Below are 15,758 nucleotides of genomic sequence, written 5' to 3'. Positions count from 1 at the left end.
AAAAATGAGATAATCTTTTATAAGAATGCTAATGGAAGGGTTTCTGTACTCTGTAAGAGTTTGGCAGAAAAAAGATTTCATGTAGTGAAAAATCTTACAAAGCATCTTAGTGCTGTCATCATCAACTAAAGATTGTTCTTTGCACTCTGCCATTCTGCTGTCCCCAGACATACTGATCATCCATTGACATTGAGAGGGGACATGCAGAGAGAGCAGAGTGCCAGAACTGAGATCTGCATTGTGGACCTGAGAGCAGTATTTTGCCCTTTCCTGAAAACAGACTGAAGTTTGAATGAAAACTATTGATTCACAGTGCACAGATATAAAAACACTAGGGCCTAAAAGGAATAGAGGATTGTCTGGCCTGGCTTCCTGCACAACAGAGGCTACAGAATTTTATGCAATACCCTCATCAAGCCTAATCGTTTGTGAAGCATGTCTTCCAGAATAACATCGCATTGTGTCCTGAAAATACCAAGAGATCAAGAACTCACAACTTCCTGTACAGTTCGCGTCAGTGGTTCATTTTCCTCACTACTGAAATATATCTGTTATTCACCTAGTTTAAACTTCCCCAGATTCCTATTACATTTTCTGCAGTAGACAAATTATTTATCTCATATACAGTAATTTCTCCCTGGGGGAAGAGGAATACTCACTCTTGCAATTAGTTACTACTTAATTTTCTTTTTGATAAAAATGAATCCACTGAAAAAGAAACCAAAGACAATGTTTACTCAGATTTGCAAATTTAAGGCTAGAAACATGTTAGAGGGTTTTTTTCCCCAAAGAAACATTAAACTATTTCTTACCACTGTGAACGTTTTCTTTATGTTTTTTCAGGGCATCCTTACTCTTGAACCTCTTCCCACAGCTATCTGCCTTGCATATGAATCTGGCATCCCCTCTGCATGCCTCCTTGTGCTGTTCATAACTATATGGGATAACCAGAAAAAAAACAAACACAATCAACACATGAAGCAGTATCTACAGAAACGAGACACATAGCAAGGACTCTGAGCTTAACACATGCTGCACTGCAGAGTTCCAAGGCCACCTCATGCATTACTTACAGCAAACAGGAATGAAAGCATTTGACTTCTTTCACTGTTAGGATTCACATAAACTAACAAGCTTGAAAGATAACATGCAAAGGGAGGCCAGCAATGATACGACAGTTGTCCAGTAACTCAGACACAAAACCTCGATTCTGAGCTGAAGGAACTATTGCAAACAGAGCACTGAAAACTTCTTGAAGGGTCTCCCGGGCTGATACTCTCTGTGCACTGCAGTACGCTAAAGAAAAAAAAAAATAGTTAAGGGCAACATTTTACAACTTAAACAGGCTTGCAATAGCTAAAAACATATATACAGCTCTACAAACATTTAAGTAGGTGAGTAATCTACTTGATATATGAGATCTCCTGGAATTTAGTGGGACTAATCAATTGCATAAACAGCAAGATTCAGGATCATACTGCTGTATCCTTACACAGATTAATCTTACCTTGCGTGATGTAAAAATTGGCTTGTGATTAAGCCAAGAGAAATAAATTACTGAATTAAATTTATTTAAATGATCCCTGAAAAACACTCATTTCTACTCACTGTCTTTGCAGAGCTTGTTTAACAGGGAATTTCTTTCCACAGTTTCGGCACTTAAATTCCTTTTCCTCACTGGGTTTTTGGTGCAAAGTCTGAAGATGTTCAGCTAGAATCTCCTGGCTGGCAAAACTGGATTCACAGTTTGGGCATGCATGGTCTTCTTTACAGGTGAGAGAATCTGTGTGATTGGGGACAAAAACAATAAAGGAATTGCTTTCAGGGCATATTTTGGTTACATTAAGAAAGACTCTGCCAGAAACAGATTAAGCAAAATGGCATCACAAAATTCACAAGAGACATTGTCTTTCAACAGATTACAGACATCCTACCTTGAGTGGACTACCATCAGCATTATCAAAAATGGATTAAAAGTATTAAGTTGGGTGTGACTTAGTCATCCAGGTTGCATTTACTTTGATAAAGATGCTGAGAATTCACTGGACAGCTCAGGTCACCTGCCTTTCCTTAGACATCTTCACTCAGGATTGGCTGAACAGCTTTATGAAAAGGTTTATTTCTCCACCATCTAAGTAGGAGGGAAACTACCCCTCTTACTTAGAGCAAAAACTTAGCTTTCATAAGACTATAGTCAGTTGAAATGAACTCCATCTTTAGTTCAAAAAATTGATGGTAACTTCTCATGAAACCTAGGCTCACTCATTCACTCAGTAACTCACAGGACTGGCTGTTTCTTATTAGGCAAAAAAAAGAACCTCAACTCAAACCAAAATAAAGAGATAAAAATCATATAGGAGCTAAGACTAAACCTGGGGAGCCTTCCAGTTCACCAATCCTATAGTTAGTGTTCTCTTTCTTCTTTGTTACTACTTTTAAGTTCTCAACCCTACGTACTTGTACTTAAAATATATTGTACTTGCTGTATTTTCTCTTTAGGTGTTGGTGGCGAGCGTTTCTCCTAGATAACTCTGAACACACTTTCTTATTTTTAGTGCCAGTGAAATACTGCTGGCATAATTGCTCACCTGCAATTTTTTCACCAGCTGGTTGCACTTCTTTATTGCTGCCACTGTCTTCATCTTCCTGGATAACAGTTACTTCTTCTTCGTCCTCCTCTTCTTCCATGTCACTGTCCAAGTACCCTATCAGAAGTTCTGTGTCTGTTTCAATATCTTCCACAGCCAGATAGAAAATATTTTCCCCTTCCTGTTGCGAACAGTAAGTAGGAGCAATAAATAACTATTGTCAGAAAAAGTAAAATCTAGAGACAAGTATGGAAACCTGAACTAACATTAGCCCTCAACTACAGAAAGGCTGGCTCCATTCATCAGGTAGAATGATGCTGGAACAGCCTGAGACTTCTTTCCCAATGTGGCTGCACGGATAGTGTCCTTGTATTATGGTATTCTGGAAATAAGCCCCTGCCTCACCTGTGAGGCTTTTCCAACTTGCACTGTAGCCTAGACCAAGGTCAAGGTACTGTTAAAGTCTTCCTCACCTGCTACACTCTGCCTGAAAAGAACTTCAGAGTTTGAAAATGAAACATTCAAGTATTAGAAAAACAACAAGTACAACTTCAGCTCTGTCTCCTGTTGGCTGTATGAATTATAATCCAGTTTTCAGTAGCATGTTTACACAGTGTTTTCTCTCTCTAAGATTCCCAACCTTCTTCATGAACAACCTTTCAACCCCGATTAGTCCTCTTCACTATCAAGTTAGCAAGCACATCTGTAAAACACACTTTAAACCACTAGATCAAAACCCTCTGCTGGTTTATATCAGTGTAGATTGACAGATCCACAGAAGGCCAAAGATCCAGCCCAGATTCTGCATGAGAGGACAAACTACATAATAATAAGCTCCCAAACCTTCTCGACAATGAATGAACAAGCTTCCAAACAGATAAACAGATACATAGGCTAACAACTTTGGTCTTTGACAATGTTTAAGTAAAGTTACTTAAAGTAAGTAAATCCTACCTTAGGATACCTAACCAACTGCTTTAGGTACTACCTGAAGCACCAAAGGAGACTCACTTTTACATAATTAAGACTTCCAAGTTCTATCATAAATCTTGAAGTTAATCAGATAAACTTCCAGAAGTTAATTGAAGCTTCTTGAAACTACATCTAGCCATACATTTTGTAACAAGCTTCATAGCACAAGGACAAGATAATGATTAATTTCTGTAACATATTAATTTAAAATGTCAACAGGAATGTAGTATTCCTCAAGCTTTAGAAAGAACGTCTGTTATATATTACATGAGATACTGTCACACAGGAGTGAAACCTATTTAATTGAACAGACTTGATATAGCTGCTGCTTTCAAGGACACACCACTTTTCTGTCCTTATCTCAACAGCAGCATTTGAAAACAAAAGAAATTACATTTATTTTCCAAGATATAGTCTGCAGTCCAGATATCAGCATGCCACCCTAAGTTTTGCATACATCTAGAAACTGCTGTTTTTCATATGCTTCTGACAAGTTGCAGAGACCTTTAATTTACTAGAGTCTAAAGTGAAAACAAATTGTGTACTGAAACTGTGACACAAACAAAAGTAAAAGGTCCTTCTACACTCAGTCTCCACTTAACACAGGACAAAAGCACCGGGATAAACCTCCAGTATACAACTATTTGGGACCACTTTATTCTAAAAGCAATACAACCTTATAAATGGAAGCACATACCTATTAATGGTTAGCAAAAAAAAAAAAAAACCACCAAAAAAAAAAAAAAAACCACAAAAAAAAAAAAAAAAACCACAAACAAACAAAAAAAGACAAACAAAAAATCCCACAGAAAAAAGAGAAAAAAAGAAAAGCAAGCCATGTATCCCAGGTAAAAATAAAGTCCCAAACTTAGTCATTAAAGAACCAAATAGCACACCTTTCAATAGATCATGTGACATCTTACACCACACAGTAAATCCAGGAGAACGGCAACCAGACCTCAGGTTAACCTAGAGAATGTGCATGAATCCCAACAACCAAGCTCTTATCAATACTGCTGCCTCTTCAACATCTCTGCACTTCCCTTACGTGCATCTGGGGTTTATTTTATATTATTATTTGTGTCTAAAAAGATCCTGGTTCTTCCCCATTTGTGTACTTTTGGTTAGTAAAATGATTAATAGAAGTACTAAGGAGACTCAGTGCTTGAGTGATCTTGGCTGCATTTGCATCGAAAAGAAATTACCTTTTGTGCTAACCCAAACCAGAACACAGCTCAAACTCACTCCTCCTCCAAGGCTAATTTGTTAGGCTTTTGCAGCCTAACAAATGTTAATAGTCAGGTATTTGCACTAATTAATCCAGCTACACCCACACTGTAGTAGCTCCTCAGGCAGCATTTTCAATGAAACCAAGGGAAGTTCCCCAGAAACCACAAAGGAATTTCAGTCTCTCCCTCCACCAGCAGCACCTGAATGAAATATGTTTATCTACATGCATGCAGACATAGACACAGTGAACGTAGTAAAAAAACCTTTCAAATAACTTTAATCATCCTCCCATTTATTAAGAACACATCTGCAGTTGCTCCACCTGCCCATCTCCTTCAGCCATGCTGGATGTTTTGTTAATAGCATTCATCTGCAGCAGGCCACACTGGTCCTTGGGAGAAAACTCAAAGTACTGGTCATGGTGACATCACAACCTCCCTTCACCCTATTCCTGGTTTATTATTCCACTTGGCTTCTCTCACACTCTGCCTTGACTATCATCTTTTAAGCTGTGGGCCACAGACCTGCCCAGCAAATACAGTTTTTGTATTTCAACAGCTCTTGCTGTCCCATTTTTGCTCCACTACAGGCACCTCTCTCCCATTCAGATTCTTGGCATTTTCACTCCTCCTACTTTTGTGTCATCAGGAAACTTGCTGCAGGTACACCCAGCCCCATCATCCAGAACATTTCTCTTTTGATTCACACACTCTTCAACTAGTCCACGACATCCTTGTACAAATCTAGCTCGAGAATACTGCTTTCAGCATGCATCTGTTGCAGAGGACATTAACCACCCACTCTAACAGTAACACCAATTCTCATGCCATTCTTCATTTCCAGTGCATCACAGGAGTGACCCTGCATTTTTTATACTTTTTGAGAAAGCTTAGTTTGACCAAAACTTAAAACCAAAGCTTAGCTTGAGGACATCACATGAGTAAATTAGTAACAGGAAGCAAATGGTAGGAATGCACCAAATCTACCTGGATGGCTGCCAGGTTCTTCTGTTCTTGGGATGGAGCCTCATGAACAAAACGCAGCCAATTAGAATGGCGTGGATTGCTTGCATCCAGGATGTAAAGGACTTCACCTTTACTCCCACGAACCTGAAACATTAAAAAAAGAAATCAAGCAAAATTAAAATTGTTTACTAAACACTCACAACACATGTAAAACACTAAGGCATTCTTGTGCTCAGCAAGTGACTCTTACATTCAACAGGTACTCACAGCTGTATTGCATATCCACCTTTTTCCTTTAAGCATATTTATTCACCTCAGAACAGGGGGGACAACTCAAATCCAGCAACTGGTGTCAGCTTCCTTTGTTGAGCTCCCCCTCTCTTTTCTTAGCCTTTCTTTTAGTGAAGAAGTAGTACGACTAACTCCTGGTCACCCTAATCTAACAGTACGGTCACTGGTGTTCATGTTCTTTCCGCTCTCTTTGTTCATTCAAGTCCTCTTTTTCTTTATGATCTTGCCAGAAACCAATACAACCTGAGAGGTCCTTTCCCATTACAACCCTATCATCCCTTTTACAGCTTTCCTTTCTGTCTTCTCCTTCACTTGTTCAGATGCCAGCATTTTACTCCTACAGTCTACCTAAGTCTTCTCATACCTTCCTGTCTTTTGACATTCAATCTGTCTCTCATCACTTTCTCCAAATTAAGGTTATACACTCTCCTGTCTCCAATTCCTTTTCCTTGCCTCACAACTCACTACTATTGTCCTATCTTCCTTCTCCAACACACTGTCCAAGAGCAGACCATTTTCTTCTGTAACCTATACGTGTCCTCTAACTCGCTCCTCAACTTGCTTTGCAGCATTTCTCTTCTGCTGACACTACAGACAAGGCCAACAGTAACTTTCTTCAGGACAAAAAGGACAAGACATTCTCTAATCTTGCACTATTCTAACCACCATTTGTTTCCAACTCCACTGAGTTCAGACTCTTGTTCATGAGTTTCTGTATTCCTGCAATTACTCATGTCCTCTCGGTGATCTTTGCCTTAATAGTTCTTCACCCTTCACTTTCTTTTTTCATACTTGATATTCTTCTAGACTCACTCATTCTTTGCTTATCACGTTCTCTCGGTAGCAGATCCTATTCACCCTCTGCGACCAATTCCTAAATCTATTTCTGCCTAGTTTCACATCTCAGCCTTACTTAGGAACCATTACAAATGGAACATGTCCATCTCTGAATTCAACTTTTCCACTATCCTTGCCGCTCACCTCTTCTATACCCTTGCCAGTTGCTCATCCAGCTTCCAAGGCCAACCCGAATTATCAGTTTTCTCCATTCCCATTCCACTACTCCATCACTAAAACCTGTTTTTGTTTCATCACCAGATATAAAACTTTTCTTCATCATATAAATTCCAAATTCAATAGATATTTTTTCATCACTGCTAACTCTTACTGCCCCACACCAATCCTATATATCCCAGAAACTTATAAAACACTTTATGTGTGGAGATCTGTCTTCAGATCAAGGACCAATATAATTGCATTTATAAATTCCATACATCCTATTTTACAGTTCAGTTGAATATCTTTCATATATGCCTCTTTAAAGGAAATTCAAATATATAGCCTCAGTGAAGAAGATAGAGAGCCATGCAAAAAGGTCATGTAGTCACACTATTATTCCATGCGATTTATTTATATAACCAACATATTTTCCTTTCCATCTGTCAACAGGAAGTACCCAGAGTAGGTATTTCCTAAGAGCTAGGGATTTCAGCTATGTAAGATCAAAATTAGATTGTCTTCATGGCTTTGTATTTAAATTGCTCACATTCTTGCTGTATTTGTTTCTAACAGATGGAGTATCATATGTCTTCAGTATGACTGCTTAAATTACCTAAACTTTTAGGATATCATTAAAAAAAATGTATTCCATTAAATAATAGCTGGTGACAGCATGTTGTTCTCAGATTAAAATAAAAAACTACTGTAGTTTTGCAAACAAAAGTATTCAAAATTTATGACTGCTCTTCCAAAGGAAAGCATAATGAAAAACCGACAATATTTCAAACTTTAAAAGTCGATTTTACTTTCAAACACACAGATTAATCACAGTGAAACATGTCAAACCTACATATTTAAATGCACCTGGAAACAACACTATCCAACCCTAAGCACTGCAATGGGTTTCCCACAGACGTTATGTAGTCTCAAAGATGTAGATACTCAAAAGCTGTCTATAGACCAGTCCTGAGCAGCTGGCACTAGGTGGCCCTGCTTGAGCAGAGGGCTTGGACCAGATGACCTGCCTGCTGGTTATCAGAACCATTGTTTTGCTAAGGCTGTGATCACCTCCTGAAAAGCCCACCTGCCAAGCAGAAGTGCTGCATCGATTATACTGTAATAATTATCCAGTTGTAAATATGCAATCCACAGAGCAGAACTTCACTTTCTTTGAGTGAAAATGGTTATCACTGCAGATTAACATCTTTGAGTAATTAAAGTCTAAGAACTATCTTATTGAGAATCAACACAAAAGATATCACTGAACTAATTTAGTCAAGTATCTTCACAGTACGATGATTAACTGACATACAGTGTTACCACACCAGGCATTTTACCTCAAGATCACCAGGACATCATTGAATTATGCCACATTAACAAACACCGTGTCACTATACAAGTATTCAGAAAAAAATGTGCCCCTAGTCATTGTATAAGCTACCATATGAAACCCTGCACAGTCCTAAATAATGTCTAAGCTGTTTATAATGCCCGTGAGCAACATGCACTACTCCATCTGCTAGCCTTTTATGCTGCAATGAAATTATCTCCAGATTTTCAAAATGCATCCAAAGTTATCATGTATGCTACTTCAAAATGCTCATGAATTGCAAACACTCTACCATGCACACCTGGCAAGAAAAGAAGAAAAAAAGAGTTCACTGAAAATAAGCAGATGGTTATCTTTGCTGAAGGCAGTAAACACGCTACCTGCTTTCTGGAAACCATTTTCTAAACATTTATAAATCTAAAAATCTATGTTCATTCAAACAATCATATAAAGAAAAGTACCGTTTTCTGCATTGCATTTTTTATTAGCTGAAAACATGATTTTTATAGTTAATAGTGTAAAACAGCTAGATGCAATACTTCTGCATCCTCAGTTTCAGACCTCTGCCACTGAGCTCACTATACAGTAGCCACTCACACTATAACATCGCTGTAGAAAGTACTAAAATAGCACTTGCAGAAGAAACCTGAGGCAGCATCTGTTGATTTGCTTACTGACTAAGAAGTATTGGGACACTGACAACACATTACATCTTTCTTCAGACAAAATATAAAGCAAGTTTTCCATGTTACCAAAGCTCCTGCCGGTGCATGACATTATTTGACCTTGTCAGAGACAGAATGGTTCAGAAAGCTCATTCCTAGACTTCTGCGAACATTTTGTGGAGCTTTCCCAAGAAGGGTTGAACTTCACATTCACTGGAAGGATACTCTAACCTCCTTATGCAAGTTGTGTCTGATCTTCTATAACAAGTTTAGATTAGAATACTAGCACCTCAACCTATCAACATGTACTTTTTAACATCTTAAATAAATCGCACAACTGAAGAGGCTAACATTCTCAAGTCACTTGCAGGAGTAGATTCTTCTCATTACCAAAACCAGAAGACCATTAGGGTGCCTGTTTCAAAAGTAATTAAAATTAATACAAAACCATACACTTAATGTGAATAAAGATGACTAAATCAAGCTTTAAAAGAGTTTATGAATAAAATCTAGCTAAATAAACAAACTGGTAAGAGTATTAATAACTACTTTGGACACCTATCCATCCTAGTGGGGATTAATTTAACAAAATTGAAAATCTAGGACGTAAACTTGCAACAGAGATAGGACAACATCACTGGAAATTCTACCATCAGTGTCTGTTATGTTTGCAAAAGTTATTGCAAATGCAACTTGCTTACAAATGCATCCAAGTGCATTTGTCTAAGGAACGTGACGCTCAAGGACAGCCTTGGCTGCAGGGACCACCAAATGCTGGAGTTCAAGATCTTTATGGTGGCAAGGAGGGTGCACAGCAAGCTCACTGCCTGGACTTCAGGAGTGCAGACTTTGGCCTCTTCAGGAATTGGCTTGGTAGAGTACCATGGGAAAAAAGCCCTGGAGGGAAGAAGGGCCCAAGAAAGCTTGTTAATATTCAAGGATCACCTCCTTCAAGCTCAGGAGTGATGCACAGCAACAAAGAGGAAGTCAGGCAAAAACACCAGGAGGCCTGCATGGATGAACAAGGAACTCCTGGACAAACTTCAACACAAAAAGGAAGTCTACAGGGGGTGGAAGTAAGGACAGGTAGCCTGCGAGGAATACAGAGAAATCGTCCAAGCAGCCAGGGATCAGGTTAGGAAAGCTAAAGCCCTGATAGAATTCAGTCTGGCCAGGGACACCAAGGGCAACAAGAAAAGCTTCTATAGGTACAACCTGGTCTAGTGGAAGGGGTCCCAGCCCATGGCAGGGGGATTGGAATTTAATGATCTTTAAGGTCCCTCCCAACCCAAACCATTCTATGGTTCTAGGAAATTAGAAAACCAAAAACATTTCTGAAACTTATACAAAAATTCACACAAAAACATTAAAAGCAAACTATTTTTAATGTAAATACTATCTGAAAAGTAACAACTGGGAAGGCAGTTTTCATACAGAAAAAATAAAAATTACATTGCTAAGAACTAGATTACTAATATCACATTAATCTTGAGAGCAAACACAGAATTCCCCAAATTAAGATTTACTTTATCATGAAATTCAGGACATAATTCAACTTAATGCCTTGTATGTAAAAGCCTTCCTATGCCAGAATCGCATTTTACAGGCAAGATATCAAAGAAGAAGAAAAAAAAAAAAAAAAAAAAGAAAAAGAAACACACCACCATTACATTAAAGTGCTTGACTTCTCAAACCTCAATCTGGACATTAAAGCTCTGATCTAAGGCTGGTTGTAGCCAATAACACATTTTCTGTTGCCTTCACCAGTTTTCAGGCAGGCTTACGTAACTGAGAACAATTGTCACCACAAAAGTGTTGAGAGTTAAGTAGTAGAAACATAAGTTTCATTTCATTTTCTAATATAAAAACATGAGGATTAGCTTCCACTGAAACACTTATTTCCAGCATGTTTCTGTTCTTCTTGATTTTAACATAACAAAGAAGAAAACATAATCTTGGCAGACAGACAGAAACCAAACCTGAAATATGTAACATTCAGCGTTACACAGTGCATTATGTGCCAGCCAATCCTGACCAACATTTCTTCACGGTATGTCAGAGTATTTGAAGAAGGAATAAGTCTTTCCAGACCTCTCTGTTTTAATATCTGCCGAAGTCATCACCAAAAGTATATGCTCACCACAATCCAATAGTAGTGAAATGAATGCCACTTTCTTGGTTAGCGACAATAAAGAAAATAAACTGAACAGGTATCTTCCCTTTGCAAAAGGACATCTGAGCCTCCAGAGGCAAAAACCTTCCGTGAACTTTAATACCTAAAGATAATTCTGTCCTTACCTTAAAGCACTTGCTCTTCCAGCAAATACACATAATTTAAAATTGCTATTCCAAGTATACTAATACAGACAATTAAGGCAGTATTTAATCAAGGCATCAGTAGGACACTAAAAATAAGAACAAAACTCTCAGTTCATCACCAGCAACTAGCTGCATACTTAACTAGCACAACACATAATTCAGTCTGATAGATAATGGCACTAGGGCTGAGAGATAACAGAGAGGCAGGCTTTTTTGACAGAAAGAAAGAAAAAGCACAAAGTAACTCCTAAATACATGGTTAGCACAGGTTTGACATTTTTTCCCTTTCGTATCACTTGTAAATAAAATATTTCAGCATGTAGCTCTTTATAAATGTAACAGCAAGATCAAGGATGCTCCCCGCCTCCCCAGTCCTCTGGAATGAGCAAGTGTAAACCTTTGATTTCTTCAAAACTATGCAATTTACAGGCAGACTAATATCATTCTGCTATTTTTAACTTAAACACAATTTCTCACACCCTCAGAACTTTATTTAAAAAAATCACTGGACCCAATAAATTCTTCTGGGTTCCATGTTTTCCCCAAGACCAAAAATAACATGTACAATTCTGTCTCAAGACAACATCTGAAAGATGCCAACTCACAATGCTGGTCTCAGAGAAAAAAAGGAATAGCTTGATCAAAACAGACCACATCACAGACCAGTACTCTACACCACTAGAAATGCATGTGGTAAGCTTCCTTCCATAAAACTATTCCACAAAATTGAAGCTCAGATCCCAGACATCACATACCAAGAAAAGAAATGTTCCGCTAAAATTATTTTTTTACTTGACTTATGAAAAGCCTTTACTACTTAGCCTCCTTTCTATGGTGTTCTCTCTGAAAACGCTTTTTTTTGACTGCCATCAGACTATGAGGTCAGGCTCTAGTGTGCCTTTATCCAATAGTCTTCAAAGTAATTATTTTTAATATTTGGTACAACTAACTATGCACAATCTTGGCTGGTTGCTGTGACTGCCTCCCACAGTCTCTGGAATAACTATCGACTTGGACCGTTCAGCTTTTAACTTTCTGCATTCCTGGTCTCCATTTTCAACTTAAGACCACTTTCAGCACGATTTAAATTACATTATAAAGCTCACATTCAGATCAACTTCAGTAAACACGAACAACTTGGGTTCAAATATTGAGGAAGTCATAAAATTTGGTATGCAGGAATCTTTTCAAGGCTCTCAAAACTAGGTTACAGTAAGATATTATGAAGTGGGCTTAGAACAGCTCATAAAAACTCATTTTCTGCTAGCTGTCAATGGGGTCATATTAGTGTCATCAGTAAATACATGTATTTGCCTTTTATTTTCTGTCTTACAAAAACAGATAAATCTCATCTAGTCATCAGCAATGAGGCATCTGGAAAATCATAGAGCTTTCCAACAATCTTCAGTTAAAGACCTTCTCATTGCTATAACCCATCCACCATCCCTTCCAAAAACCTTGTTCTAGCTCAAGTATTTTAATGACTTAAAATAACCTGCAGAAACATCATGAAAAAGCAAGTGAGCCAGGGCACACTATCACGTACTGCATTCAGCAAACATTTGTAAAAAAAGTACATTGTATGATTTTGGTTTCAGCTATGAACAAAGAAGATGAAACCAGTTGCTCTGAGAACATAACCAAGGCAGAGAGAGCGGAAGGAACTGTCCACACTTATTCTCCGGGAAAGGCTATTTCAGGCACACCCCCAGATTAAAAAAGAAAAAAAAAAAAAAGAAGAAAAAAAAAAGGGGGTGAAGGGGGAAGGAAGGTATGAGCCGACACCTGTTGATCAGCATAGATCAGTATCTTGGTAACTTACAGTCATCTTCCCATATTCAAATTATTTTAACTCTTTTTTTTCACTTTTTTTTAATTTTCACATTTGCCAATAATTTCTCACAGTGTTGTTATATTTTAACGTTTTTACTGACTTCATATTTTTCACACTTCATTGATTAAAAACTACCATTTGCTATTTCTTTATCATTTTAAAGAATTCAATCCCCCTCTACCCAAAAAGCATATTTTAAAGGCATCAATAAGTACAAAACCTCTCTACATATCTTTAACCTTAGGAGGAAAAAAAAAAGGATTCGTTACAGTAAAAACTTAATTCTGAGAACATTTTTTGCTAGGTGTAATGTCACTCTAGACTACTCACTTCCCACATGAGCCTGCAGTCCGTGTTATCATCCAGTTCTTGCGGCATTCGTTTCTCCCCTGCAAAGGGGCCAAATTTTTCACCCTAAAGAATAATTATAGAGGAAAAAGAATCAGTGGAGGAGAAAAAACAAACAAACAAACAAAAAACCACACAAAACAAAAACAAGTGAATTACCAAACTCCAGCAGAGGTATCATTTTTACCTTCTAATGGAAAAGGACAGTTTTCCTTTGTCATCCTACTATACGCCAAGAAGGTGTGCATCCTTGAGGGTTCAACTTCAAGCTCATTGCCATTCTTTTAATAGCTTGGAGAATCTCTTAAAACCATACCTTTCCTCTACATGCTTATCTCTCCTTTGGGAAACAGTATTTTTCTTTATTTTAAATAATGTTAAAATTTACAAGTCAAATTTTCTTACATTTCTTATAAGATTTTCAGGAAGCACCTTGCAATAGACATCCCACTAAAATGTAAAGTATTTGTCAAGCACAAAGTTTACATTAGATTTATTTGCAAGATTATTTGCAACACTACTTTTTGAAGTGCCACAAATCAAAACACTGAATAACTGAGGTTTTGATCATAGAGAGAGATTCATTTAAAAACATAAGGAGTATGCACATGTCTAGGAATTAATTCAAGCCTTCATAAACAAAATTAAGACGTTATACCACCTGCTAGTCAAAACACATGCTGTGAAAGCATCCATTGATATATTCTTCCAAAAGTTTTGGGTATTGGTGGTTTTTTTTCCTTCACAGATGTCACGCTAGCAGTAGGGTAAATTATTTAACTAGGACTTTCTTCTTACACAGGCCTAACTTTCTGCCCCTCCCTTGTCCTTATTTGCAATGACAAGCCCTACAAACCAGAATGTGGCATGTTATGTTCCTTTAGGTAGTATTCAGATCGAAAAGCTTTATATACTTTTAAGCATTACAGATTATAACTGTATAATGAAAAGCAACTTTGGTATTTCTTTAAAAGTAAGTGTCTTGGCTAATAAATGTATCGATCTTGTCTACATGTCCCCTCCCCCAGGCACATTCCATATTCCAGAAACAGCTTGCTACATGTTTTCCCTCTTGCTTAGTTTTTACAGACTGACTACAGGTAGAGTGGAGAGGAAGGAGCGGAACAGAAAATTTGCAGGATCATTCCTCTTATAAATATAATAGACTATAATCTAGGTTAGTGCTCTAGAAAGAAAGAAAAAAAACTCCATAAATTTAATAGGGAAATTACCTGAAGAAATAAAGAATAACGATCCTGAAAAAGCTAGTCTCCCACACTCACTTCAGCAGCAGAATAACAATTTTTAAAACAGCATAAAGAGATTTATTTCTCCTAAGTACTTAGGAGGTTTCCACACCCCTCACCTCAGTAATACTTTCCTCCTTACAATACATAGGATCCCTAGGTACCTTATATAAAGCACCTATAGGGTTAATTTTACCCATCAATGAAGTACACATCACCTCTGGGATGAAACACAGCAACAGCCTAATATTGCATACTGACTCAAAACAAGAAACACCATGCATCATTCCTCCCTCAGCTACTCCAACTGCAATAGGTTTAAGACCTTCTAGAAGCTCAAAAAAACAGCAAAAGCAAAAAGCAAGATGTCCACCTCTAATGTAAAGTGAATGTAACATGAACAGAAGGTGATTCAGACTTCTAAGCTTCTCAAATTTGGACAAAAAGCTGAAATTAGAGACAGACATAAAGGTCTGTGGAGATACATGTAACTATTCATCCAGCTTTCCAGAGCATTTTCTTCTTATATGCGTATTTTTATTAGTCCTTCTTAATAAACATGTTGTCATACCAATATATATTGATCAAAAGCATAATAAGATTTCAAGTTCTTCTCTGATCCATAGAAGCAAGGCATACAACACAGTCTAAAGTCTAAAACCACAGAAATTATTCAAGATACGAAAGGCACATCATTCAAATGTCAAAAAAGCCATTTTCAACAGTTGCTTTCAAGAAAGCAGTAGTGACTAATCTTCCAGTTGCAGGAAAACACTGAGCACTGTCATGGCTCACTCTGATGATTATACCAAGAGTCTTACCATACTGGTGCTGTAACCAAAGGCCAGCCGTTGGAGAAAAGAAATTACAAGAGAATCACAGCTTTTGTTAAGGTAATGAAACAAAAAGTTTCCACCTCTCACGATTAGACAAAAGCTTGAAAGCACAGCATAATGCCTGAAGGCACAAA

The 15,758-nt window shown here is 37.6% G+C and overlaps 1 protein-coding gene across 1 annotated transcript in view; it reads right to left on the bottom strand.

Annotated features, from left to right (window-relative positions):
• PRDM5 (PR domain containing 5) overlaps nucleotides 1-13,601 on the bottom strand; it is a 60,783-nt gene extending 47,182 nt beyond the window's left edge. Inside the window, exons 1-6 of the mRNA XM_010075543.1 lie at nucleotides 13,524-13,601; nucleotides 5,777-5,899; nucleotides 2,589-2,769; nucleotides 1,609-1,783; nucleotides 1,204-1,296; nucleotides 813-934 (exon numbers count right to left, since the gene is read on the bottom strand). Coding sequence (XP_010073845.1) covers nucleotides 813-934; nucleotides 1,204-1,296; nucleotides 1,609-1,783; nucleotides 2,589-2,769; nucleotides 5,777-5,899; nucleotides 13,524-13,571 — 742 coding nt within the window. The 5' untranslated portion in view covers nucleotides 13,572-13,601. The remainder of the gene's footprint in view (nucleotides 1-812; nucleotides 935-1,203; nucleotides 1,297-1,608; nucleotides 1,784-2,588; nucleotides 2,770-5,776; nucleotides 5,900-13,523) is intronic.
• Nucleotides 13,602-15,758: the final 2,157 nt, after the last annotated feature.

The sequence above is a fragment of the Pterocles gutturalis genome, unplaced genomic scaffold (assembly GCF_000699245.1).
Source record: "Pterocles gutturalis isolate BGI_N339 unplaced genomic scaffold, ASM69924v1 scaffold32342, whole genome shotgun sequence".
Lineage (NCBI taxonomy): Eukaryota > Metazoa > Chordata > Aves > Pterocliformes > Pteroclidae > Pterocles > Pterocles gutturalis.
Note: the sequence above shows the minus strand (reverse complement) of the source record. Positions and strands in the feature narration are given on the sequence as shown.